The sequence below is a fragment of the Platalea leucorodia genome (assembly GCF_965183815.1).
Source record: "Platalea leucorodia genome assembly, chromosome: 6".
NCBI classification, from domain to species: Eukaryota; Metazoa; Chordata; class Aves; order Pelecaniformes; family Threskiornithidae; genus Platalea; species Platalea leucorodia.
In genome coordinates, this window is record NC_138828.1 from 86,357,682 (window position 1) to 86,378,833 (window position 21,152).

At 67.2% G+C, this 21,152-nt stretch overlaps 1 protein-coding gene across 3 annotated transcripts; it reads left to right on the top strand.

The window, feature by feature from the left end:
- Window positions 1-4,608: 4,608 nt before the first annotated feature.
- HSPA12B (heat shock protein family A (Hsp70) member 12B) lies at window positions 4,609-20,971 on the top strand. 3 transcript variants are annotated; one of them, XM_082315986.1, is made up of 13 exons: window positions 4,609-4,815; window positions 7,803-7,864; window positions 10,863-10,963; window positions 12,313-12,437; window positions 12,851-13,037; window positions 13,397-13,501; window positions 13,650-13,766; window positions 14,282-14,453; window positions 16,503-16,589; window positions 17,174-17,278; window positions 18,733-18,991; window positions 19,175-19,278; window positions 19,420-20,971. In XM_082315986.1, the coding sequence occupies exons 2-13, from the start codon at window positions 7,822-7,824 to the stop codon at window positions 20,061-20,063; spliced, it is 2,049 nt and encodes a 682-aa protein (XP_082172112.1). In that variant the 5' UTR covers window positions 4,609-4,815; window positions 7,803-7,821; the 3' UTR covers window positions 20,064-20,971. The 3 variants fall into 3 exon arrangements, with proteins under 3 accessions (XP_082172112.1, XP_082172113.1, XP_082172114.1); XM_082315987.1 differs by having other exon boundaries at window positions 8,001-12,437; window positions 19,420-20,970; XM_082315988.1 differs by lacking the exon at window positions 4,609-4,815 and having other exon boundaries at window positions 7,841-7,864; window positions 8,023-12,437; window positions 19,420-20,970.
- The last annotated feature ends 181 nt before the right edge of the window (window positions 20,972-21,152 follow it).

The window sequence follows — 21,152 nt, forward strand, 5'->3', positions numbered from 1 at the left end:
CAGCACCAGTCCTGGAGACAGGGAGAAACATTTCCCCCATGCACAGGACTTTGAGACAGGATTTTTTCTGGGTTTAAGCCCCCAGAACCCTGAGGGGTGGCAAAAATCCCAGGGAAATAGCAGCTCCCTGCTGCAGGCCCCCCTGTCCAGCAGCCGTCCCGGCTCCTTCATCCCCGTGGCCACCGGCTCCCGGTGCCCGCAGAGGAAAGGGGGTCTCGGATGGGGGTCCCACAGAGAGACCAGGTGACAGGCAGCCCCGAGTACACAGCCCCATGATGGCTTTAGCAGCGAATTAGGGCCACCGAGATGGAGACTGTGACTAGAGAGCGATGGAGGCAGAGGGAAGGGCACAGCTGGGCACCGGGAGGGGACCCAGAAGTTCTGCATCCCCCCAGCTGGGACGGTGCAGAGGTCCCCAAGGCAGAGCTGCTGCGCTTGTCCTCCCCCAGCCCTGTGCCCCCCAGTCGGGCCCTCTCTCCAGGTTTATTTTCCTTTCCCAGAGAACTCCAGCTGACCCAGTTTAGGAAATATTCGCTGACTGGTGGTGGGAGCCGTGGGGAGCGGGGGGGAGCGCAGCGTGCGTGCCTCCGCGCCCGGAGTAGCCTTGACGTCCTCTCCTCCTTAGCAGCTAACACACCGTCCCGGCTGGCTAATGCTTTCCAGACGCTTGGCTGGCGGGAGCTCGGGGCTGGGACAGGCGGCGTGCGGGTGTAACGCACCGCCGCGCACACAGCCGCAGCCCCGCAGCAGCTGGGCTCCCCGTGCATCCTCCTCCTCCGTCTCCTCCATCGCAGCAGGGACCCCAGCGCTGGGACGAGGAGCCGGGGGTCCGGCTGGGTCGGCAGGCGGGACCCCGCTGGGCGCTGGGCCTCGGCTGTGCCGGCGGCCAGGGCTGGCCAGGGGAAGGGGAGAGGCCGGGAAGGAAGCTGGCATGGCGGCAGGCGGGGGGACAATGCCGGGCCTGGGGAGATGAAAGGTCCGGTGAGCACCGCGAAGGCGCGGTGCCCTGCCGCCGTTTCCTGGGGAAGTCGGGGCCGCGTGTGCACATGCGTGTGCGTATGCACATGCGTGTGCAGGGCATGTTTGGCAGGAAAGGGCGGTTGTGCAAGGCTGCAGTTTGCTTTGTGTGCATGTGCGCGTGCACAAGCACGTATGTGTGCACGAGCAGGAGCGCGTGTGGGGCTGCCCCTCTCCCAGCACCAGCCCCGTCGCGGGGCGCCGGGTGGATCACAGCCGGGGGGGTCACGGCCGGACCCCACGGATCACAGCTGGAGGGGTCGCAGCCCCCCATCATTTCCTTCAGACCAAGCACCCGGGGCCTGTGGGGCTCCCAGCGTCCTCAGGGGGGGCGGACGGGACGTCACCACTTTGGGACCAGACCCAGCAGCCAGGCAGGGTGACGGCACGTTGGCTCGTGGCCATCTGGTCACCCAGCCAAATACCGGAGCCACGAGCCGGCTCGTCCCCGCCTGCACCCCAAGCCCCGCTCAGCAGCCCCTATGGCCCGCGGCGGGCGGGGAGGGGTGTCTGGGGGCAGCCGCAGGCAGCTTTGTGGGGCTCAGCTGGTGAGAGCCTTGTTTCTGCACGCCATGCCCAGCGCAGCCCTCCCCGAAACCTCTGGCAATGGGGAAACTGAGGCACGGGCTGTTTGGTGACAGCTGTTTGCTGACAGCCTGTCCTGAACCATGTGCACGATGACCACAGATGGCCCCTGCGCTCCGGTGCTTTCCATCTCCCCGTGGTTTCCGTGGGAAGCTGGAGCGGGGGCCGTCAGCCTCGGCACGGTCCAAGCACGTGGTGAGATGGGGCACGGGGGGACGCCGGCCAGGGCAGGACTGCAGAGGGACCCAACACAGCCCAAGAGGGCTGCAGGGCTGCAGGGAACGGCGGGTGGGACGGCCAAAAACAGGAAAATTCATAAATTGGCTGGTACCCACCCCGCCTGGCCGTCACCCCCACGGCCTCCTGCTCTGCCCTTGGCTGTGCTGTGAGAAGGAAGCGAGCCGGCCCTTCCCAGGCGGGGTCTGCCCCCTCCCTGCTCCCGGTGTGCCAGCGCGGAGACGGGGGGGCCGCGGGCGGCAGCACCCCTTTCCCGTGGGATCCCTTTGGCATCAAGGTCGTGTCGACCTTGGTCTGGTTCGCGGCACCTTCCTTCGCCCCCGTTTGCACCGGTGCCACCGCCTGCCTCTCCATCCTGCTCCCCCAGCCCCACGCAGGGACCCCTGGTGATGGGAGGGGATCACGATGACCATGACGATGACGATGATGATGATGATGATGAAGGTTGCCCTCCTCATGCTGCAGGTCCTGGCACAGGAAGGACCAGCTCTCTGCTTTGCTCGTCCCAGGAGCAAACTGGGTGAACTGGGCAGGAGGGGACAGGCCGCCCGCGCGCAGGGGAGGGGGCACCGGTGCCGGCCCCGGGAGCAGCTCGGGGTGCCAGCGTGGGGACGCACCAGCCTGGCCCCGGCTTTGTTTCCCCCTGGGCAGAGCCCAGGCTTTGCGTCCCGGCCAGGCTCCGGTGCTCGCTTCCCAGCTCCGGTTCCCCGTTCTCCTCCCGGGCTTCCTGCCTCACCGAGGCATTTCCATGGGCCTTGCCTCAATTACCGGAAAGCGCTACCTCATCTCTTGACGAGGCGCCAGGGACGAAAACACAGGCGTAGCCCCCTCCGCCCCGCTCTTCCCCTCCTCCTCCTCTCCCTCCAGAAGCAACCCCGGCTCCGGGGCAGCGATGCAGGGCACGGCGCCGGGGGGGGGCTGAGACCTCCCTGCTCCTGCCACCCAGCCCGCCACCTCGACCCCCACCAGCCCCAGTACAGCCCCAGTACAGCCCCAGTGCAGCCCCGGTACAGCCCCAGCACAGCCCCAGCACAGCTGGGCACCTGCTGCCCTTCACGCCCTGGAAAGCGGCTTTTTCTCTCCAGCCGGTGCAGGAACCAGGGTGCCACGTGTGCGCGCATGCATGTGCACGTGTGTGCGTGCGTTACGTGCCCATGTACATGTGCACGCGCAGCCTGCTCGGGAACCCACGGCGACCAGCCCTAGCTCTGCTTTGCCCAGCTCCTGCCCGACCTGCCTGCAGGAGCTGCCTGCTCAGCCCCCTCCCATCCCAGCACACATCCAGGCACCTTCTAGGCTCTTCCCAGTTCCCAAACTGGGACCAGTGACTCAGACACTGCTACAGCAAGAGGAGGAGGGGAGGGTGCGGGCAGCAACAGGCAGATAAGCGTGTGCGCGCGCGGGCAGGAGGGACGCACAGGTACAGCGAGTCAGGAGATGGATAGGTGCGCGTGTGCATCGATAGGTGCGCGGGGGGACAGACAGACCACCAGCACATCACGGGCACAGGGACTGTCCCAGCGACGATACCAAGGTTTCTCCTGGTACGGCTCCAGCAGCACGGAGCCCCCGCTCCCCATGGCAGTTTAGGACCTGCTAGACGATCCCTTTGGGATCCAATTTACGTGTACTGTGCTAATTTTATGTACCTTCATTTTATCTATCTTTGCAGGTTTTTAATAAGAGCACCCCTCCAGCCTGCAGCGATCTGCAGGTCAGGGGCTTCTTGATCTCGAGGCATGATCCCAATGATCCCCATGATCTCAATGATCTCAGTTATCTCAGTGATGCCAATAATCCCAATAATCTCAATGATCCCAACGATCTCAGTGATCCCAATGACCTCAATGATCTGAATTATCTCAATGATCCCAGTAATCCCAATAATCTCAATGATCTCAATGATCTCAATGATCTCAATGACCTCAATGATCTGAATTACCTCACTGATCCCAATAATCTCAATGATCTCAATGATCCCAATGATCTCAATGATCCCAGTGATCTCAACGATTTCAGTGATCTCAATTATCTCAATGATCCCAATGATCCCAATTATCTCAACGATCCCAATTATCTCAATGATCTCAGTGATCTGCCTGCGCTTTTGAGTCCTCCACGGACGGTTTCTTCTTGGCAGGGAGACCTTTGGGAGCCGCGGGGCAGAGCCCTCACCTGCCTCCTGCCCTCGGGACCCCCAGCTCTGCTCCCCCGGCACAGTCCGAGCCAGGACCCCGTCTGGAGAGCGGCACGGCTCGGGGGGGCTGCAGGGCTGGGAGAAACGGGGCTCTGAAGTCAGGAGGTGGCTGGATGTCTGGAGAGATGGACAGACAGGCAGGACAGACAGATAGGCAGGGAGCCAGCGGCAGGTAAAGACAGGCACAGAGAGCCATGGGGCTGCATCTGGTGCAGGATTAAGAGAGAGACAAAAACTGGGAGAGAAACATGCGTGGGGATGGAGAAAAGACAAATTAACGGGGTGACAGCGCCGGCAGAGGTGGAGGGCTGTCGGTGGCTCTCCCCCCAGCATCCCCGTCCCCGGCTGTTTTGGGAGCCTCGTCCCCCTTGGGTGCCCGTTCCCCCTTGGCAGCCCGTGGTCCCCCGACTCGGGGAGGCTGCGGCGAGCCCGGGGCTGAGTGGGGAGTTTAGGTTTCATTCCCGGCGGCGCTGGCCCTGCCTCCTCCTCCCGCTCCCACATCTGCAGCTGGAATTGCAATTTGAGGCGCTGGCTGGGCCGGGCGCCGGCCGGGAGTGGGAGTGGGAGGAAGGCGCTCGGGGAAGGCAGAGGAAGCCGGAGAGCAGGGGCTGCGCGGCGGGGCCGGCTGCGCGGGCAGGCCGGGGCCGGAGCCGCTGGGCATCGCCGGCAGCCGCGGGCAGGAGGGCATCGCCGGTGGTGGTGGGAGCCAGCACCTGGCCAGCACAGCTGGAGCAAGAAGGCTGGATCGAGGGGTCCCCATCTTGTCCCTCCTCCCAGCGGTAAGTGGCCATAGGGCTTCGTGGGAGCTGGGGACCAGCAGAGGCACTGCCCGAGGCACGGAGACAGCAGGGACCCGGCATCGCCTGGCTCTTCCCTTGGCCAGGGTGAGGGTGTCACCTCCCCAGCTGGCCGGGATGTCTGGGGTCTCTCCCCAGTTTGGGGGCACTGGTGAGCGAGCACACTGGCACTGGGGGATGAGGGGTGTCGGGACTCCGGGGGCCTCTCCCCAGCGCGGGTACGGGCTGCGGGCACGGCTGGGAGAGGGGACTGCTGCGCTGAACCCCTCCTGTGCCTCCGTGGACCCCGTCCCCTGCGCACCCCGTCCTGGGGGGATGCTGCCGCGAGCGGTGGGGATACCCACGCAAACCACAGGGACAGGGCCGTGACGTGCCAGCACCGCACAGGGGCTGCAAGTGCCATGGCAGTCCGCGCCGGGGCAAGCCATGCCGAGGACATCCCACCGGCTCCCGTGTCCCAGCCACGGCCGAGCGATGGCAGCGGGAAGGGGAGGGCTCCCGCAATGGCCATGGAAACCCAACAGCTTTGCCCGGAGGATCCGGGGGCTCCCCAGCACCCCAGATGTGCTCCCTCCCAGCACAAGAGGCTTGTGGGGACAAACACCTCCTCCCGCTCCTGCACATCTGGAGCCCAGCCCTGCAGCTGCCCCGAGCCCCCCCCAAAGCTGGGGGGCACCGTGGGGGCACCGTGCCCAGTGACACCGGTGTCCCCATGCCACGCTCGGCGAGGCCGTGCCGGGGCCCCGGTGCCCTGCTTGTCCGCCTGCGCCGCTCGGCTGCCCTGCAGCCGTCCCAAACTTGTTTCCTTTCCCCGTTTCCGTGAGCCCCTGCAGAGGCGGAAATGGTGGAAAGTCCTCAAAAACGCTGCTCCTGCACAAGCTGCCAGAGCCAGCGCCGGGAGCCGCCGGGACCCTCTCCCTGGCAGGGCCCCCCAGAGCCGGGGGCTGCAGCCCACGTCCCTGGAAGGGGCCACGGGTGCAGGCAGGTTCGTGTGCAGGCAGAGCGATCGCTGCCCGGGATCTGCATGGGGACAGCACTGGAGGACACAGGGGATCTGCATGGCTGCGCTCACCGCAGGCATGTGCCCGGCTCGCACGCACGTGCATGGGCAGGGGGGGATCCACTTGTGCCCACCGGCCGGGATTGTGGGGTTACCGGGCTCGCTGGGTACCCCAAAGCCTCGCCAGCACCCGGCCGGCACAGGGTGCAGAGGCCGGGTCTCCAGTGCTGCATGAGGAGAGGCACGGCCGCACGAAACCCCGCGGGGGGCTGGAGGACACCTCGGCCCCTTGGTGCGCTGCCCTGAGCTGCTAGGGTGGGCTGAGCCCACCCACCTTCCTCGCCAGGACCCCAGGCAGGGGCTTGGCAGCTTGGGGACGAAGGTGGCCATCAGCCAACCCCTCTGGCAAGACCTGCTGTCAGTTTGGCTTGCTGAGCTGGAGGATTTCAGCCACCCGGAGCCTGAGGGTCTGCACAGGCTCCGGACCGACTGCCCAGACCATCCCACGGCCACGGAGGGGCAGGGAACGAAACCGTTGAGCCACCAGAGCCTGGGGCCTCGCTGCTGCCGCCTGCTCCGTGCACCAGCGGGATGCAGGCAGCCTCCTGCGGGACCTCAGACCCCGGGGACATGGAGGACGTCCCTGCACAGCCCCGTCAGGCTGGGCTCCGGGGTGGCAGAGCCAGGGTTACCTCCCACCTGGCCCTGGAGCAGCACGAGGCGTGTCTGACCTGCAGACGGGACAAACGGACACCAAAAATGCAAGCTAAGCCCCGGGCAGAGCTTCTGCCGGAGGAGACACAAATTCCCAGCGTTGGAGGGGCGATGCCCTGAGCACATCCTTGCAGGGCGCTCTCCCAACTTCATGGAAAGCCCAGCTTTGGTGGAGAAGCCCCTCTGACAGCCTCAGCCTGTCAGATCCCCCCCCGTGCCCTTCCAGGACCACCAGCACCACGTTCCCCACTGCGGTTTGACCCGCAGACTGCATCGGCCACAGCTCCTCCTCGCTGCCGCCTCCGCCGGGGTGGCCGGAGCAGAAGCCCCCCTGCTCCAGGGAAAGGCTCACCACCTGCCTTTTTTAGCACAAGGCTTTTTCTCGGGAGGCTGCCGAGAGCAGAATCTGGCCGGCAGCGCGTGGGTGGGTTTGGCTTGGAGCAAAGCCTCTCCCCGATGAGCTAAGCCTTGTCCTGAGCCTGCGGCTCCGCGGGATGAAAGCAGCCGGTGCAGGGCAGGCAGTCTCGGAGGCGATGGGATCCTCTCGCATCAGGCAGAGAGCCAGGAGCCAGTTTCTTAGCCGGGGAAGCAGTTTTGGAGCTGGTCAACACCGGGTCACAACCCCTAGGACGGGCACGGACGCTTTCGGCCATTCCCGCTCCTGCCAGCACGGCCACCATGCTGCAGGGAGCCTGGCCCTGGGCAGCGACTGCTTCGATTAAGAAAATAACTTTAAGGATCGCTTGCCCTCAGTTTCTTTCTTTGGTCAAGCCTAAAAATCTGCAGGGCAGACCCCACGCTGGTGGAACGGTGCTTTGCACACATCTGTATCACGCACATCTGTCCGACCTGCTTAATGACAGGAATCCGGTTCCCCCGCTCCCGCAGCGGCCGCGCCAGAGCCTGGCCGGTGCCGATGGGGTGCGCACCGAACCGGGACAGCCCCCGCCACGGGCAGGCAGAGCCCCCACCCTCCGGCACCCTATTGCAACCTGAACCCCCAGGTTTTGGGGTCTCCCACCTGCAGCCCCTGCTCCTGCGGGGTCCCGGGGGCTGCAGGGTGACAGCCAGCCCTGTCCCTGCTGGGTCTCCGAGGGGGATTGAGCTTGGGCTCGCCCAGGAACGCTCAGGGGGGTGAGGGGAGCCCATGGGCACCCCAGCCCACGGCACGCTGTGCACCCCACTGCCAAGGGGGCGGCCAGCACCACCGGGCACATGGACACTCATCCCATCGTCCCTCCTCCTTCTCTTGCAGGCAGGAAGGCGAGGCCGCCATGGCGATGCTCCTGGAGCCCGGGGTGCAGGGTCACAGGATGGGTAAGGAGGGTGCCCGGCGGGGATGGCAGTGGGCAGGGGGGCCCCTGTCCCATCCCCGTCCCCCCACCGGCAGGGACAAGCTCTCTGCAAGCGCGACGCTCCAGGCCCTTCTCCCTTCGCCTCCCCGCACACACAGGCGTCCCCCACCGCTCCCCCAGCCCTCCGTCCCCTCCGCAGTCATCCTCCCGCCGGAGCCCCCCACGCTGCCTCTGCGCCAGGGTAACCAGAACCAGCTGCGGCCAGGAAACCCGACCTGGCGAACGCAAGCCGGGGAGCAGCCGGAGCAAAGAGGCGACTGCAAGAATTAACCCCCTGCGGAGTCCCCCCAGATCACTGGGAGCCCGGTGCCCACACGCTGGTGGATGCCGGCTCTGGACCCGCGGGAAAGATCCTTCACGCACACGGAGCCCCGGGCTCGAAGCCCGGCTCAGCTGCCAGCTCCCTGCCCAGCCCGGGCGATGCTTTCCCCCCACGGCCGGGGGACACCGGCCTCCCCCCGCTGCGGGGCTCTGCCGGCACGCAGAGACACCCGGAGGGACGTTCCTCTTTGTCGGGGATCAAATATTCATGGCACAGACATGCGATACAGCGAAAGGCACTTACGGAGCAGGTGTGAAGGGACCGGAGCCGTGTCGCGGCAGGGAGCGGCCGAGCCTGCCGGCACAGCTCCCGGGGGGCACGCGGCACTGCGGTGCTGAGCCCGGGGCGAGCGACGTGCCGGCGGCTCAGCTTTTGGCCAGCCAAGGAGACGAAGCAGCGGGGAGCGGCCGGGACCCCCGCTGCTGGGACAGGGGGGTGCCCGCAGGCCTGAGCCCGGCACCCACCCTACGGCTGCTGCTGTCGGGGGTCCCGGAGCACCCCGCTGTGGGCTCTGGGGCTCCCGAGCTGCCGGAGGGATTCGGGGAGCTGCCCCTTGGGCATCCTGGTGCCAACCCATCACAGTGGGAGCTGGGGTGGATTCGCCTGGACATGGACACCAGCCACCAGCATGCTCTGGCAGAGGAGAGCCTGAGTTTTACGCTTCTCTGAGGAAAGATCGAGGAGCCTCCTCTGGCCCCAAGCCCCTCCGGAGTCCAGCTGGGAGTGGGTGGATGCTTATCCCTGCTCCTGCCGTCCAGATCCCAGCAGCATCCCGGCACCGAGCCTCCTGGCCAGGGAGGCAAGCCCAAAGCGTGGGTCCCAGCAGAGCCCATGGGGTGGACAGTCCCTCGGCCTCCCCGGTGTCACCGCCTGGACCCCATGGCCCATTCCCAGCATGGCCAGAGCCGGCGCCGGCCAAGCCCCTTGGGAAAGGCAGCCCCACTCCATCGGCTGCACCAGCCCCTTCCCGGCTGCCCCCCGCCAACAGCTGGAGCCCATCTACCGGCTCCTGCTTTCGCAGGGCAGACGATTAATCCCCTCTGCTAATTGGAGCCATGTGGCAAGAGGAGCGCGGGCAGCAGGCAGCCCCACGGGCACACGGGACGGCCCCGGGGCTCGCCCCGTCCCGGCGCTGGCTGGGCTGGGGGCCAGGCGTCCCACCGGGGCTTCTGCAGCGGCCCCGGCCGACACACCGGGATTGACGGGGATCCCCGGGACAAGGCTTCTGCTGCTGGAGGAGCTGGTGGGGGCCACCCGAGGCGATGCAGAGCTGGCTGGCCTCTCGAGCAGGAGGAAAGCCCCATCGGGCCAGGTGCCGCAAAGCAAGGGCGAACATGCAGCGGCTGCACCGCTGTGCCTGTCCCCGTGTCTCACTGCAGTGCGAGACAGCACGAGCCTCCCTCGGCTCCCCACGCCGGCTAAACCTCGCGTTATTGCCGGCTCACGCAGGAGTCACCGCGTCTCTGCCAAACTGGGCTGTTCTGGAGCGTGGCCGCGGGTCTGAGCCGGGCACGCGTCCCCTCCCCGAGGGCCCGGCTCCCCCTGGCCTCGTGCTGCGGACCCTTGCCCTGCCCCAGCAGCTCACCAGCATCTCTTTCCCAAGTTTTCCTCCCTTTCCCACTGGATACAAGTGTTTCAGCTGCTTGCCCAGAGCAGCCTCTGGCATCCTTTGCAGTCATCCCTGCCAGCCGTCGCCAAGCTGAACTCACGGGTATTTATGTGATGATGGCTGTCTTGATGTAAAAATAGGCAGCTCCGGAGAACCACCGCGTCCCTTACTGCTACAGGCACGTCAAGGCTTCTTAGTCCTGACTCTTCTGTCGTCAGCTGCAAGGAATTAGACCCGGCTGCTCCTTTGCCAGTCGAAGGCCACTGCTCTTCCACTTCTCTGGTCCCCTTCAGATGGGCAAGGCAGGACCCATCCCCTCGGATTGCTCGGCTCCAGGGGAAGCGTCTCCATCTGCAGCCACCACCACGGGTCTCTGTAGAGTCAATGGGGAGAAACTGGGCTTGCAGCTTCACCTGGCTTACTTTGGACACTGGCTTCGGGATGGGACAACTCTTCCTCTGCGTACTGGTTCCTCTCCGGTGATGAAGAAGACCTTGAGCCCGTGTCTCATCACCAAAGCCTGCCCACACCAGCGAGCTGAAGCCCTCCCCGAAACACCACGACCAACTCACCCTGCCCCATCTTCTTGCTGAGCAAGAGCTGACGCCCCGCAGGAGAAGGTCCCTGGGTCCTGCGGCCCCTCTCGGACCGCTGTCCCCCTCCTCTGCCTGAGCCCCACGCCTGGAGGGGGGATCCCTGAGCTCACCAGTGCTAGCACCAGGTGCAACTGCTACCCACACCTCCTTATAACACCTCCAAGGGGTTCCTCATTTGCTAATTTAATCAGTGCTGATTAGATCCTTCCTTACACATGGTTGAAAAAAGGTGTGGGAATCTCCCCAAGCCCGGAATTACCCTATGCGGAGCCCACCGGGAGCGGCCCCCGCAGAGACTCTGATCCCTCCGCTGCCCAACCCGCACCGGCTGCGTCTTCCTCGGGATGTCACGCGTTGCCCCCACCTTGGGGAAGGGTCTTCAGGAGGGGCCGGGGCCCGTTCCCATCCCAGCCTCACCCTGCTCCATCCCCAGGTGCCAGCGGCGAGCGGTGCCCGACGCCGTCCCCTCCCGGCTCCCCGGGGACGCCCCACGACAGCTGCAGCATCGCCCCGCTGACGCCCTCCCAGTCGCCGGTAAGGCCGTTGCGGGGTCCCCCGGGGCCGCGGGGGTCCGTCTCCCCGGCATTGCCCCCTCTGATCCATCCCTGATCGGTGGTCACCCCCCGCCGCCTCCCCTCCCGGTCCGGTTGCCATCCCCACCGCACACCCCGGTGTCAGCCGAAGGATGGGTCAGGCTATCGCCGGGGCCCAAATCCCCCCTTAGCTGCGGGGTTTATGGGATGGGATTTTTCCAGCGCAGGAGGCAGGAGAGGAACCGGAGGAAACACCAGCACAAGTTTAACTCTTTGCAAAGCTCCTGGCCTCAGCTTGCTGATAGCGGGGTGTCCCAGGGGACCGCCCGGCGTGGAAGGATGCACGCGGGGAGCGTGCCGGAGCCCGTTCCTCCCCGGCGCTCGCTGTCCTTGCAGATCCCTGAACATGCACATTTCTCAGACAACCACTTCACCCATGCTAATTGCTGGCTTTTTTCGTGGCGAGCTAATGTCTGCACTTATCAAATCTGGATACGTTTAAAAGTTAATGAGGGCTTTTAGCTTTCCGTGTCTGCCCCACGTGCTGGGAGGCTGCGGCAGGCAAGGGCGGCAGCGCGGGGCGGTGGCACGGGCATGGGGCTCGCCGCGTCTTCATGGCTCCTTCGGCACCGCTGTTCCCTGCCACCTCCGTCTGCCGTCGTGGGGGCTGGCCACGGGGCCAGGAGGCCGGGAGACGCGGGACGGGGGCCCAGAGGCAGGGCCAGAAAAGCATCAGCTGTAGGGAGCAGCAGGGGGAACCCCCTGAAGCAGCTGGGCCAGGAAGGTTTTTGGTTGGGTGACCCATGGGGACACTTGGGACAAGATCCCTTGGGCTAAGATTGGGAACAGGGAAGGTTTTGGGGAATCGCAGCTAAAATTTGCCAGAGTTCAAGTGTGGAGGGCTCAGCACCACCCCAACCTGGGAAGAAATGGAGACCCCCCCCACCGCCCCAGGCAGCCCTCGTGGGCAGAGGCTGCAGGCACCCATCCCACTCCGGGGCTGCCCAGACAGTTGGATTCAATCATCTCAGAGATCTTTTCCGACCTTAATGATTCTATAAATCCCCTTGTCCCATGAGCCTGTCTTTGGGAATTGCGGCAGGGACCCCCAGAGCACCCCAGTCCCTCCTCTCGGTGATTTGGAGGTGATTTGGAGCTGTGGAGGAGGAGGAATTGCCCCGTGTTGTCAGCATCACTGCAGAGAAAACAGCAGCGACTGCCTGATCCAGGAAAAATTAACGCCTTCACGCGTTTTTGTTTTGTATGCCCCTTCTCCCGAAGCAGCCAGCCCTGCTTCGGCGCTCGCCCCCCGGGCAGAGCCCGTCCCTCACGGCTGCCCTTGCGTTTCAGAGGAGCGAGGCTCGCTCCCAGCAAACCGCCTCCTTCGCCGTGGTGGTGGCCATCGACTTCGGCACCACCTCCAGCGGCTACGCCTTCAGCTTCTCCAGCGACCCCGAGGCCATCCACATGATGAGGTGAGGAGCAGCCAGAGGCCCGAGAGCGGCTCCCCGGCCTCTTAAAGGGCTTTTTGCCCAAAGGGGCTGGAAATCAGCTTGCTGGGAGGCAGGGATGGAGCCCGGCCGGGCAGTGAACATCCCCGCCATCACGGGTGAGGGATGCCGCCTGGCAGCGGCGGGTGGATGGAGCCTGCGAAATGGCTCTCGCGCTGGGCGGGAGGATGGGGTGAACGCCTCTTCGTTAGCGCTGTTATAACGACCTGCGCGGGTGCAGAGAGCCCTGCAGGGGTGGCACAGGGGGTAAAGCCTTCCCAGGGACGTTGGTCCCTTCGTTGTCCCTCTTTAAGGTGCCCATGTAAATAAATGGAACGGGGGCAGGACCCATCCTCTGGCCGTGAGGCTCACGGGCTGCTGCCGGCTCCCGTTTGCAGGAAATGGGAAGGAGGGGACCCGGGGGTCGCCAACCAGAAGACCCCCACCAGCCTCCTGCTGACGCCGGAGGGCACCTTCCACAGCTTCGGCTACACCGCCAGGGACTACTACCACGACCTGGACCCCGAGGAAGCCCGCGACTGGCTCTACTTCGAGAAGTTTAAGATGAAGATTCACAGCACCAGCGTAAGTCCCTGCTGCTGTCCCGACCTCCTCGGGGGACCCGCGGGCAAGCTGGCCGGGCTGGATGAGAGCCGAGCTGGCCCCAGGGATTTATCCCGCTTTGCAGAAAGCAAAGAGAGGGGTTCGGCGGGGGGAGCAGAAACCCGGGAGGGCTGGAGAGGGGCTACAAGCAAAACCTCTGATCACCAGCGTCCCGACCGAGCGCACCCAGCTCCCTGTCTGCTGTGCGCACACTTCACACGTGGCCATGTTTTAGCCCTTTGCGGGGGGGGCTGGATTTTTGCTGACGGAGCTGGGGTGGGACGCCGGCCACGTCCCAGCACCCTGCATGACCTGTGTGCTGTCACTGCTCTTCCCGGCAGGACCTGACCATGAAAACCGAACTAGAAGCTGTCAACGGGAAGAAAATGCAAGCGCTGGAGGTGTTTGCCCACGCACTCCGCTTCTTCAAGCAGCACGCCGTGCAGGTAGGGCCCCCCAGCACCATCGCACAGCCCTGCTCTCCCTCCCCAAGCAAGTCGTGCGTGCCGTCCTCCCCACGGGTCGCTCCCTCGCCCTTCACCGAGAGCCCCGATGCTCCGGCCGGGGGTTCACCTGCTGCCCCTTGCCCGGCAGGAGCTGAGGGACCAGTGCCCGTCACTGCCGGAGCGGGATGCCATCCGCTGGGTGATCACCGTCCCCGCCATCTGGAAGCAGCCGGCCAAGCAGTTCATGCGGGAGGCTGCCTACAAGGTGAGGGGACCCCGGGGGGCTGTTCCGTGCCGTGACCCTCGCCGGAGGCCATGCTCTCCGGAGGGCACGTCCTCCCTGCCTCTCCCCGCGGGTGCTGCCCACATAACGACGGGTCTCCGGCGTGTCCTGGTCACCCGAGGAATAAGATTTGGCCTCTTGCTGTTGGGCAAGGGTTGGCTTTGAAACCTGGTGTTGGTGGGGTGGGAGGATTTCGGAGCGGGGTGCGCAGCAAGGGGGGGACTGGGGATGGGGACTTTTGCTCCCCCAGGGATGAGGGGTGCCCCTTGGGTGCTTGGTGCCGCCGCGGGGTCCTGGGAATGGGCAGGAGCTAGCGAGCGGTGCCTGGCACACAGCCGTAATGCGTAGGACTGCTGTGCAGCATATGGTACCTATACAGGCAGAAGCGATGGGCTAAGGCCAGGGATGGGAAAGCCCCGCCGGAGCACGGCGCGGCGAGCAGGGACGCCCTGGTGCGCTGGCACCTTCCCGGCCCTGACGCCGCGACCTCCCTGCAGGCCGGGCTGGTGTCCCCGGAGAACCCCGAGCAGCTGCTGATCGCGCTGGAGCCCGAAGCCGCCTCCATTTATTGCAGGAAACTTCGCCTCCACCAACTGATCGACCTGAGCTGCAAACCCCCGGCCAACGGGCTGGCGCCCGACCACCCCATCGACTCCAGCTTTCGGCAGGGTGAGCGGCCGCGGGGGAGCGGGAGCTGCCGGACGGGTGCAGGCAGAGGGTCCTGGCAGGGTGGGGGGCTGGAATGGCAGGAGATGGAGCAGGCAGGGATTCGGCCCCGCCAGCCGGGTTTTAAGGGTCCGTCAGCGGCCGGGGATGGGGTTTGAGGCAGCCCCGGGGCACAGCTCAGCCTCAGTGGGGTCCCCGGGCTGGGCACCACGGGCAACCCTGGAGCGGGGTGCCAGGGAGCCTGCCGGAGAGGCACAGCCCCGGGTACATCCATCCCGGGGCTCTCACACCCCCGCCCCAAGGTCCCGGTCCTGCCCGGGCAGCGGAGGGGCTCGGGGAGCAGCCCTGGCTCCCCGGCAGCCTGGCAGGAGCTGGTTTGGGTTACGGTCCCGGCACGCACCCCTCGCTGGGCTCTGGGGACGGAGCAAAACCACGGCCGGCAAAGGAGCGATGAGCGCAGGGGCCGTTCTTGGGGAGCTGCTGCTGCCTGCAGCCCGGCCCCCACGGGCAGGGGGTGCACGGGCAGCCCCCCGGGGCTCTCCAGCGTGCGTGTTTCTCCCCAGAGAACCCCGTGCTCCCTCCTGAGCCCAGCACAGGCACCTCGGCCCTCCCGCCATGGCCCCTTGCCGGGGCGCTCACTCCCTCCCCATCCTCCTCCACTCCCGGCTCTTTTCCGCTTTCCCATCCCCTTCCCTATAATTTTTCCTTCTCTGGTACTTTAGCAAATGCGACCGATTCCGGCAAAAGCCGTTTGGGTTTCTGCGCAGCACCGGTGTGCGCCGGGGCGAGCCTGCGGCGGCTGCTCCACGGCCGTAGAGCGAGGGCAGCGATCCCGCACGCCGCTGCGAGGGCAGGGCTGGTCCCACCGCCACAGGGACCCCCGGCCCGCGGCGTCTTCTGGGGACGGGGGAAACTGAGGCAGGGATGAGGGGGCACCGTGCCAAGGCAGCGAGCGGGAGGCAGTGGCCGCTCCCCCCCCGCCCCGGCAGCCCCGGGGAGCCCCGCTCCCCCCTTTGCCCCCCATTCCCCGCTCCCCAAGCCCACACGGCCGGGGCCGGCGATGGCTGCTTTCCCAGGAAGCACCCCAGCTGTGTCCCCATGGCCTCTGCCCGCACCACCCCAGCTCCCCAGGCTGCCTCTCCCCTTCCCTTTCCCGACATTTCCAGCCGGAGCCATTTCTGCTGGCTCAGCCGGAGCCGCCCTGGATTCCTCCCAGCAGCTCCGCTCGGCCTCGGCCACCCCGGCTCCTCGCCTCCCCTCTCCCCCAGCCCGGCCCCTCCGTACGGGCCAAGCCCTCAGGCTTCCCCATCCCACACTGGCCTCCCCGGTCGATGCCGTAACCCCAGGAATAGGGAGAGGATCCACCCGCTGCTCCGGGGCCGGCCGAGACCCTCGGCTGAGCCGCCTGCAGGGATGCTCCCCCCATGCGTGGGATCCGGGGGGACCCGGGGGTCCCCTCTGCTCCGGCCGCCGAGCCGGGGCTTTACCAGGACAGAGCCTCGTTGCCCAGCCGGGACCGAGCCCCGGAGCTGGGACCTGCCGGTGCCCGCAGCCCTTGCCTTGCGTTTGGCCGGAGAGCCGGCGTCGCGTCTGGATTCGTGGAAGGGTTCGAGCTGCATCCCGGGGCCGAAGCTAACGAAGTTGGTGGGCCGTGTCCATCTCGGCGTGCCGAAAATAGGCCGGGATAACCCCACCTTCTCCAAACATCTCCCTGCCCTTCCGGGCGGCTTTGATGTCCCCTGCCCCGGGACGGGACGGGGGGAGCGGAGGAAACCCCACCCGGGCTGGGGAGAAGAGGGGAAGGGGCGGCATCGCCCCGGGCATGGCCAGGTGGGATCCTGCGGGATCCCAGGCAGAGCAGCGGCACGGCTGGACCAGCTCCTCCATGATGGAGCTGGGGCCACGTCGGGTGTCCCGGCTGGAGGGGAGCGGGCAACCAGTGCTCCCAGTGCAGCCCCCCACAGCGTTCCCCGCCCGCCGGGGGGATCCCAGGGATGCTCCTGGCCCCGGTGCCCCCCAGCCTGACGCCGGCCCCTCCGCTCTGTCCCGCAGCTCGAGAGCAGCTCCGGCGATCCCGCCACAGCCGCACCTTCCTGGTGGAGTCGGGAGTCGGGGAGCTCTGGTCGGAAATGCAGGCAGGTAGGAGGGGTGACGGGCAGACCCCAGACCCCCGGGAAGGGCTCGCTGCGGGGCACGGGCACAAGCAGGAGCCCCCACGGGTGCTGCCTGGCCCCTGGGGTCACCCTGGGCGAGGGGATGGGGGGCTGGATGGCCCCGCTATGGCAGAGCCCCCCGGGGAGCCCGAGCACGGCCCTGCCAGCGGCGGGGAAGGGTCCCGCCGCGCGGTGACGTGGCTCCGGTCTGTCACTTGGTCTTGGCCCCCCCAGATGATGGGGCGAGGGCAGGGTCCGCCTGCCGCCGTCCCGTCCCATCCTCTGCATCGTTCCAAGCACACACCGCCGCATCCCCCTCCTGCCCTCCAAAACTTCCTCAGCTGGTTTTTGGGTGGGGAAGAAAAACCCAAACCCCCATAATTTGGTTAAAGCTGCATTTTTTCCCCGGGGACAGCGCAGGCCTGCGGCCCGGGGGCCACGTCCCGGCGGCTGCTCCGAGCCCACGGGATGGGCGTCCCGGGGGCTCAGCCGCGGCGCGGGGCTGGGGGAGACCCCGCAGCGGCTGGGGGGGACGCGGGACCCCGACTCGGCTGCCGTCCTTGCCCGCAGGTGACCGCTACATCGTGGCGGACTGCGGCGGCGGCACGGTGGACCTCACCGTGCACCAGATCGAGAAGCCGCAGGGGACGCTGAAGGAGCTGTACAAAGCCTCAGGTGGGCTGCGGCCCCCTGCCCACCCCGGCGACCCCCTCCCGGGCGGGGGTCCCCTCCCGGGTCCCCTCCCGGGTCCCTGCGGGGGGGTGGCTGGGGCTGCGGCACTGCCTGGTGTCAGCGGGGAGCAGGGCAGGGGCTGGGGGCAAAGGGGGGCCCTGGGCTGGGGGGGACAGCGGGGGACTGGGTGCCGGGCTGGGGGTGTCGGTGGGACTGGGGTGCTGGGCAGGGGGGGACAGGGGGGTGCTGGGCTGGGGGGGACGGGGGGGACTGGGTGCTGGGCTGGGGGGCGAAGGGGGGTGCTGAGCTGGGGGTGTCAGTGGGACTGCATGCTGGGCTGGGGGTGTCGGTGGGACAGGGGTGCTGGGCTGGGGGGCAAAGGTGGGTACTGGGCTGGGGGGATAGGGTGGGACTGGGTGCCGGGCTGGGGGTGTCGGTGGGACTGGGGTGCTGGGCAGGGGGGGACAGGGGGGGACTGGGTGCTGGGCTGGGGGTGTCAGTGGGACTGGGGTGCCGGGCTGGGGGGCAAAGGAGGGTGCTGGAATGCGGGGGGACAGGGTGGGACAGGGTGCTGGTCTGGGGGTGTCGGTGGGACTGGGTGCTGGGCTGGGGAGCAAAGGGGGGTGCTGGGCTGGGGGGCTCAGGTGGGACAGGGGTGCTGGGCTGGGGGGTGCCAGCCGGACGGGGATGTGGGTGGGAGAGGGTGCAGGGCAGGACAGGGGCACCGGGGCGGCTGCAGGTGGGACAGGGGCAGGGGCCCAGGGCACCCCGGTTTGGGGACATGAAACCCCACGGGTGTCCCTGCGTGCTGTGGATCACAGTCCCCAGTGCCACCCGGGCACGGGTGACGCAGGGCTGCGGGACGTGTCCTGGCCCATGCCCACGGGCTTCCCCCCCTGCTCCCGGGGGGCACGCGAAGCCCCCGGCTGCGGCCCATCCCGGGAGTGAGATTTTGGGACGTGATGGTCGTGCACCCCCAGACGAACAGTGGCTCGTGGGTGACGGCCACCAGCCCGGGCTTCCCTACGGAGCTGGGCACGGGGCTGGAAAGCCCTGGCACTGCCCGGCAGAGCCATGCCAGGGAGGGAGGCACCGAGACCCCAAGCATCACCCAGGGACCCCCGACAGGGTCCCCTCTGGTCCAGGGGACCGCTGTCTCCGCAGCCACGCTGCCTGCCCTCTCCCTGCTCCTGGGGGACGTTTCCATGCCCCCCACCAGTGCAGGACCCGTCCCTGTCCCCTGGTCCAGCCCTGGGCGGGGGGCTCCCCTCCGTGTCCCCCCCACCCTGATCCCCCACAGCAGGGCCGCGGTGGGGCCGGGGGCCGTGGTCTCGCGCAGAAGCCACCCCAGGCTTTGCTGGGTGACGCTGGGGGGGTCTGGGGACACGGTGATGGGGAGCACGGGGACGTGCGTGCCGTGGGGACGCTGCCTGACCAGGGCCCCCCCCGCTCCCCAGGGGGTCCCTACGGGGCCGTGGGGGTGGACCTGGCCTTTGAGAAGCTGCTGTGCCACATTTTCGGGGAGGATTTCATCGCCACCTTCAAGGCCAAGCGCCCCGCCGCCTGGGTGGACCTGACCATCGCCTTCGAGGCTCGCAAGCGGGCGGCAGCCCCCTCCCGCGCCAGCCCCCTCAACATCTCCCTGCCCTTCTCCTTCATCGACTTCTACCGCAAGCACCGGGGCCAGAACGTGGAGACGGCCCTCAAGAAGAGCAAGTGAGACCCCGGCTGCGGGCAAACGGCAGGGCTGGGGGACGTGGCCCCCGGGGGACCTGAACTGGGGAGGGGGAGAGGGCACAGGCGGGTGGGGTGCTCGGCTCCTGGGTCCGCTGGGCGGGGGGTCCCCGGGGAGGACCCGGGGCGGGGGGAGCCAGCCCTGGACCCTCTCTCCCTCCCCAGCGTCAACTTCGTGAAGTGGTCGTCCCAGGGGATGCTGCGGATGTCCTCGGAGGCCATGAGCGAGCTCTTCCAGCCCACCATCAGCCAGATCATCAAACACATCGGTAGGTCCCGGCGGGGGGCCCCCTCCCCTGGCACCCTGCGGCGGCACCCCGAGCCGTGCCCGGCGCCCGTCCCCGCCGGGGCGGGGGTGGAGGGCCGCGGGCAGCCCCCGACCCTGCCCCACGCCTCCCCTCCCTCCCCAGGCGACCTCCTGAAGAAGCCGGAGGTCCAAGGCATCAAGTTCCTCTTCCTGGTGGGGGGCTTCGCCGAGTCGGCCATGCTGCAGCGCGCCGTCCAGGCGGCCTTCGGCTCCGCCTGCCGCGTCATCATCCCCCAAGACGTGGGGCTGACCATCCTCAAAGGGGCCGTGCTCTTCGGCCTCGACCCCACCATCGTCCGCGTCCGCCGCTCCCCCCTGACCTACGGCGTGGGGGTGCTCAACAAATTCGTGGAGGGGAAGCACCCGCGGGAGAAGCTGTTGGTGAAGGAGGGCAAGAACTGGTGCACCGACATCTTTGAGAAGTTCGTCTCCGTCGATCAGTCCGTGGCGCTGGGGGAGGTGGTCCAGCGCAGCTACTGCCCGGCCCGGCCGGGCCAGCGCAAGACCATCATCAACATCTACTGCTGCGCCACCGACGACGTGGTCTACATCACCGACCCCGGCGTGCGCAAGTGCGGCACCATCAGCCTGGAGCTGGAGGCGCTGGGCGACGCCGGCGGCCCGGCCCGCGGCCGCCGCGAGATCCGCGCCAGCATGCAGTTCGGGGACACGGAGATCAAGGTCACCGCCATGGACATCCGCACCGCCAAGACGGTCCGAGCCACCATCGATTTCCTCTCCAACTGAGCTGTGCGGGGAGGGACGGGGACCCCGGGGACCTGCCGCCCGCTCCGGACCCCCGCCAGCACCCGCTTTGGGCCGCGGCCCCACGGGACCCCCACGGGCACGAGGAGCCGGGCAGAGGGAACGAGCGGCTCGCTGCCCCCCGCCGAGCTGCGTGGCTGCCACCGGACCCCGCTGCAACCGTGCCGGTGGCCCGCCCTTCCCATGGGACACCCCAATGATGCCCCCCGCGTCTCCCACACAAACGGGTCGGGGGCCGGCCGTCGGAAAGGGGGACGGCACCCCCGGCATCGCTGAGCGGGACGGGGCCTCGGGCTGCCCCCCAAGTGCGGGCACGGCCGCTGCCGGCGCCCGCAGCACCCCCAGCTCCCGAGAACACCGCACCACCTCTCTGTAACCCCCAAATTTCTATTTTTTACATACATAGCCCACGTCACCCTCGCAGCTGGCATCCCCCGAGCGGCAGAGCTTGACGTGGCCAGCGCAGCCCGGCGAGGACGGGGACGGCACCGGAGGAGGGGGACAGCAGCCTCCCCCCCCCCCCGGACCCCTTTTAACTGGGGCTCGGGGCCGTTTGCAGCAAGGAGCCCCCTCACCCCGAAGGGCCCAGGCGGATTTACCCGTGCCCGTGGGACGCACAAGTAAATGGACGGGACCCCCCCGTGCCGGCCCTGGGAGCCTCCGAAATGCCAGAGCGCTGCAGGGAAGGGCTGGCCTCGTGCCCCGTGCCCCCTGTGGCCCCCGGGGCCTCCCCGTGTCCCCCCCACCCCCTGGGTTTTAATCAGGTTGCAGCCGCCAGCTACAACACTCCTGGGGGTTAATGGGGGCAAACGGAGCTCCAGCATCTTCTCAGCTGACCTCTATAGATTTTTGTACTTAAGAGAACCCCACACATACATACACACAGGCGTGTGTATATATATATCTATATATTTATATATATATATATAGGCACATAAAGCCTCCTGTTGCTTTCAAAACTGAGCCACTTCTCCTGGTCCTTGTACCACGGGTCTTACCGGGGAAAAAAGAAGAAGAAAGGAAAAACAGAAGGAGACGAAGGCGATGGCTGCGGCACGAGGGGTGGATGGG

Bases quoted from the DNA above. Each gene is read 5' to 3' on its own strand.
- HSPA12B (XM_082315986.1), top strand. From the start codon at position 7,822: ATGGCGATGCTCCTGGAGCCCGGGGTGCAGGGTCACAGGATGG. The intron at 12,438-12,850 runs GTGAGGAGCAGC...TCCCGTTTGCAG, and splicing joins GAGGCCATCCACATGATGAG to GAAATGGGAAGGAGGGGACC. The intron at 19,279-19,419 runs GTAGGTCCCGGC...CTCCCTCCCCAG, and splicing joins CCAGATCATCAAACACATCG to GCGACCTCCTGAAGAAGCCG.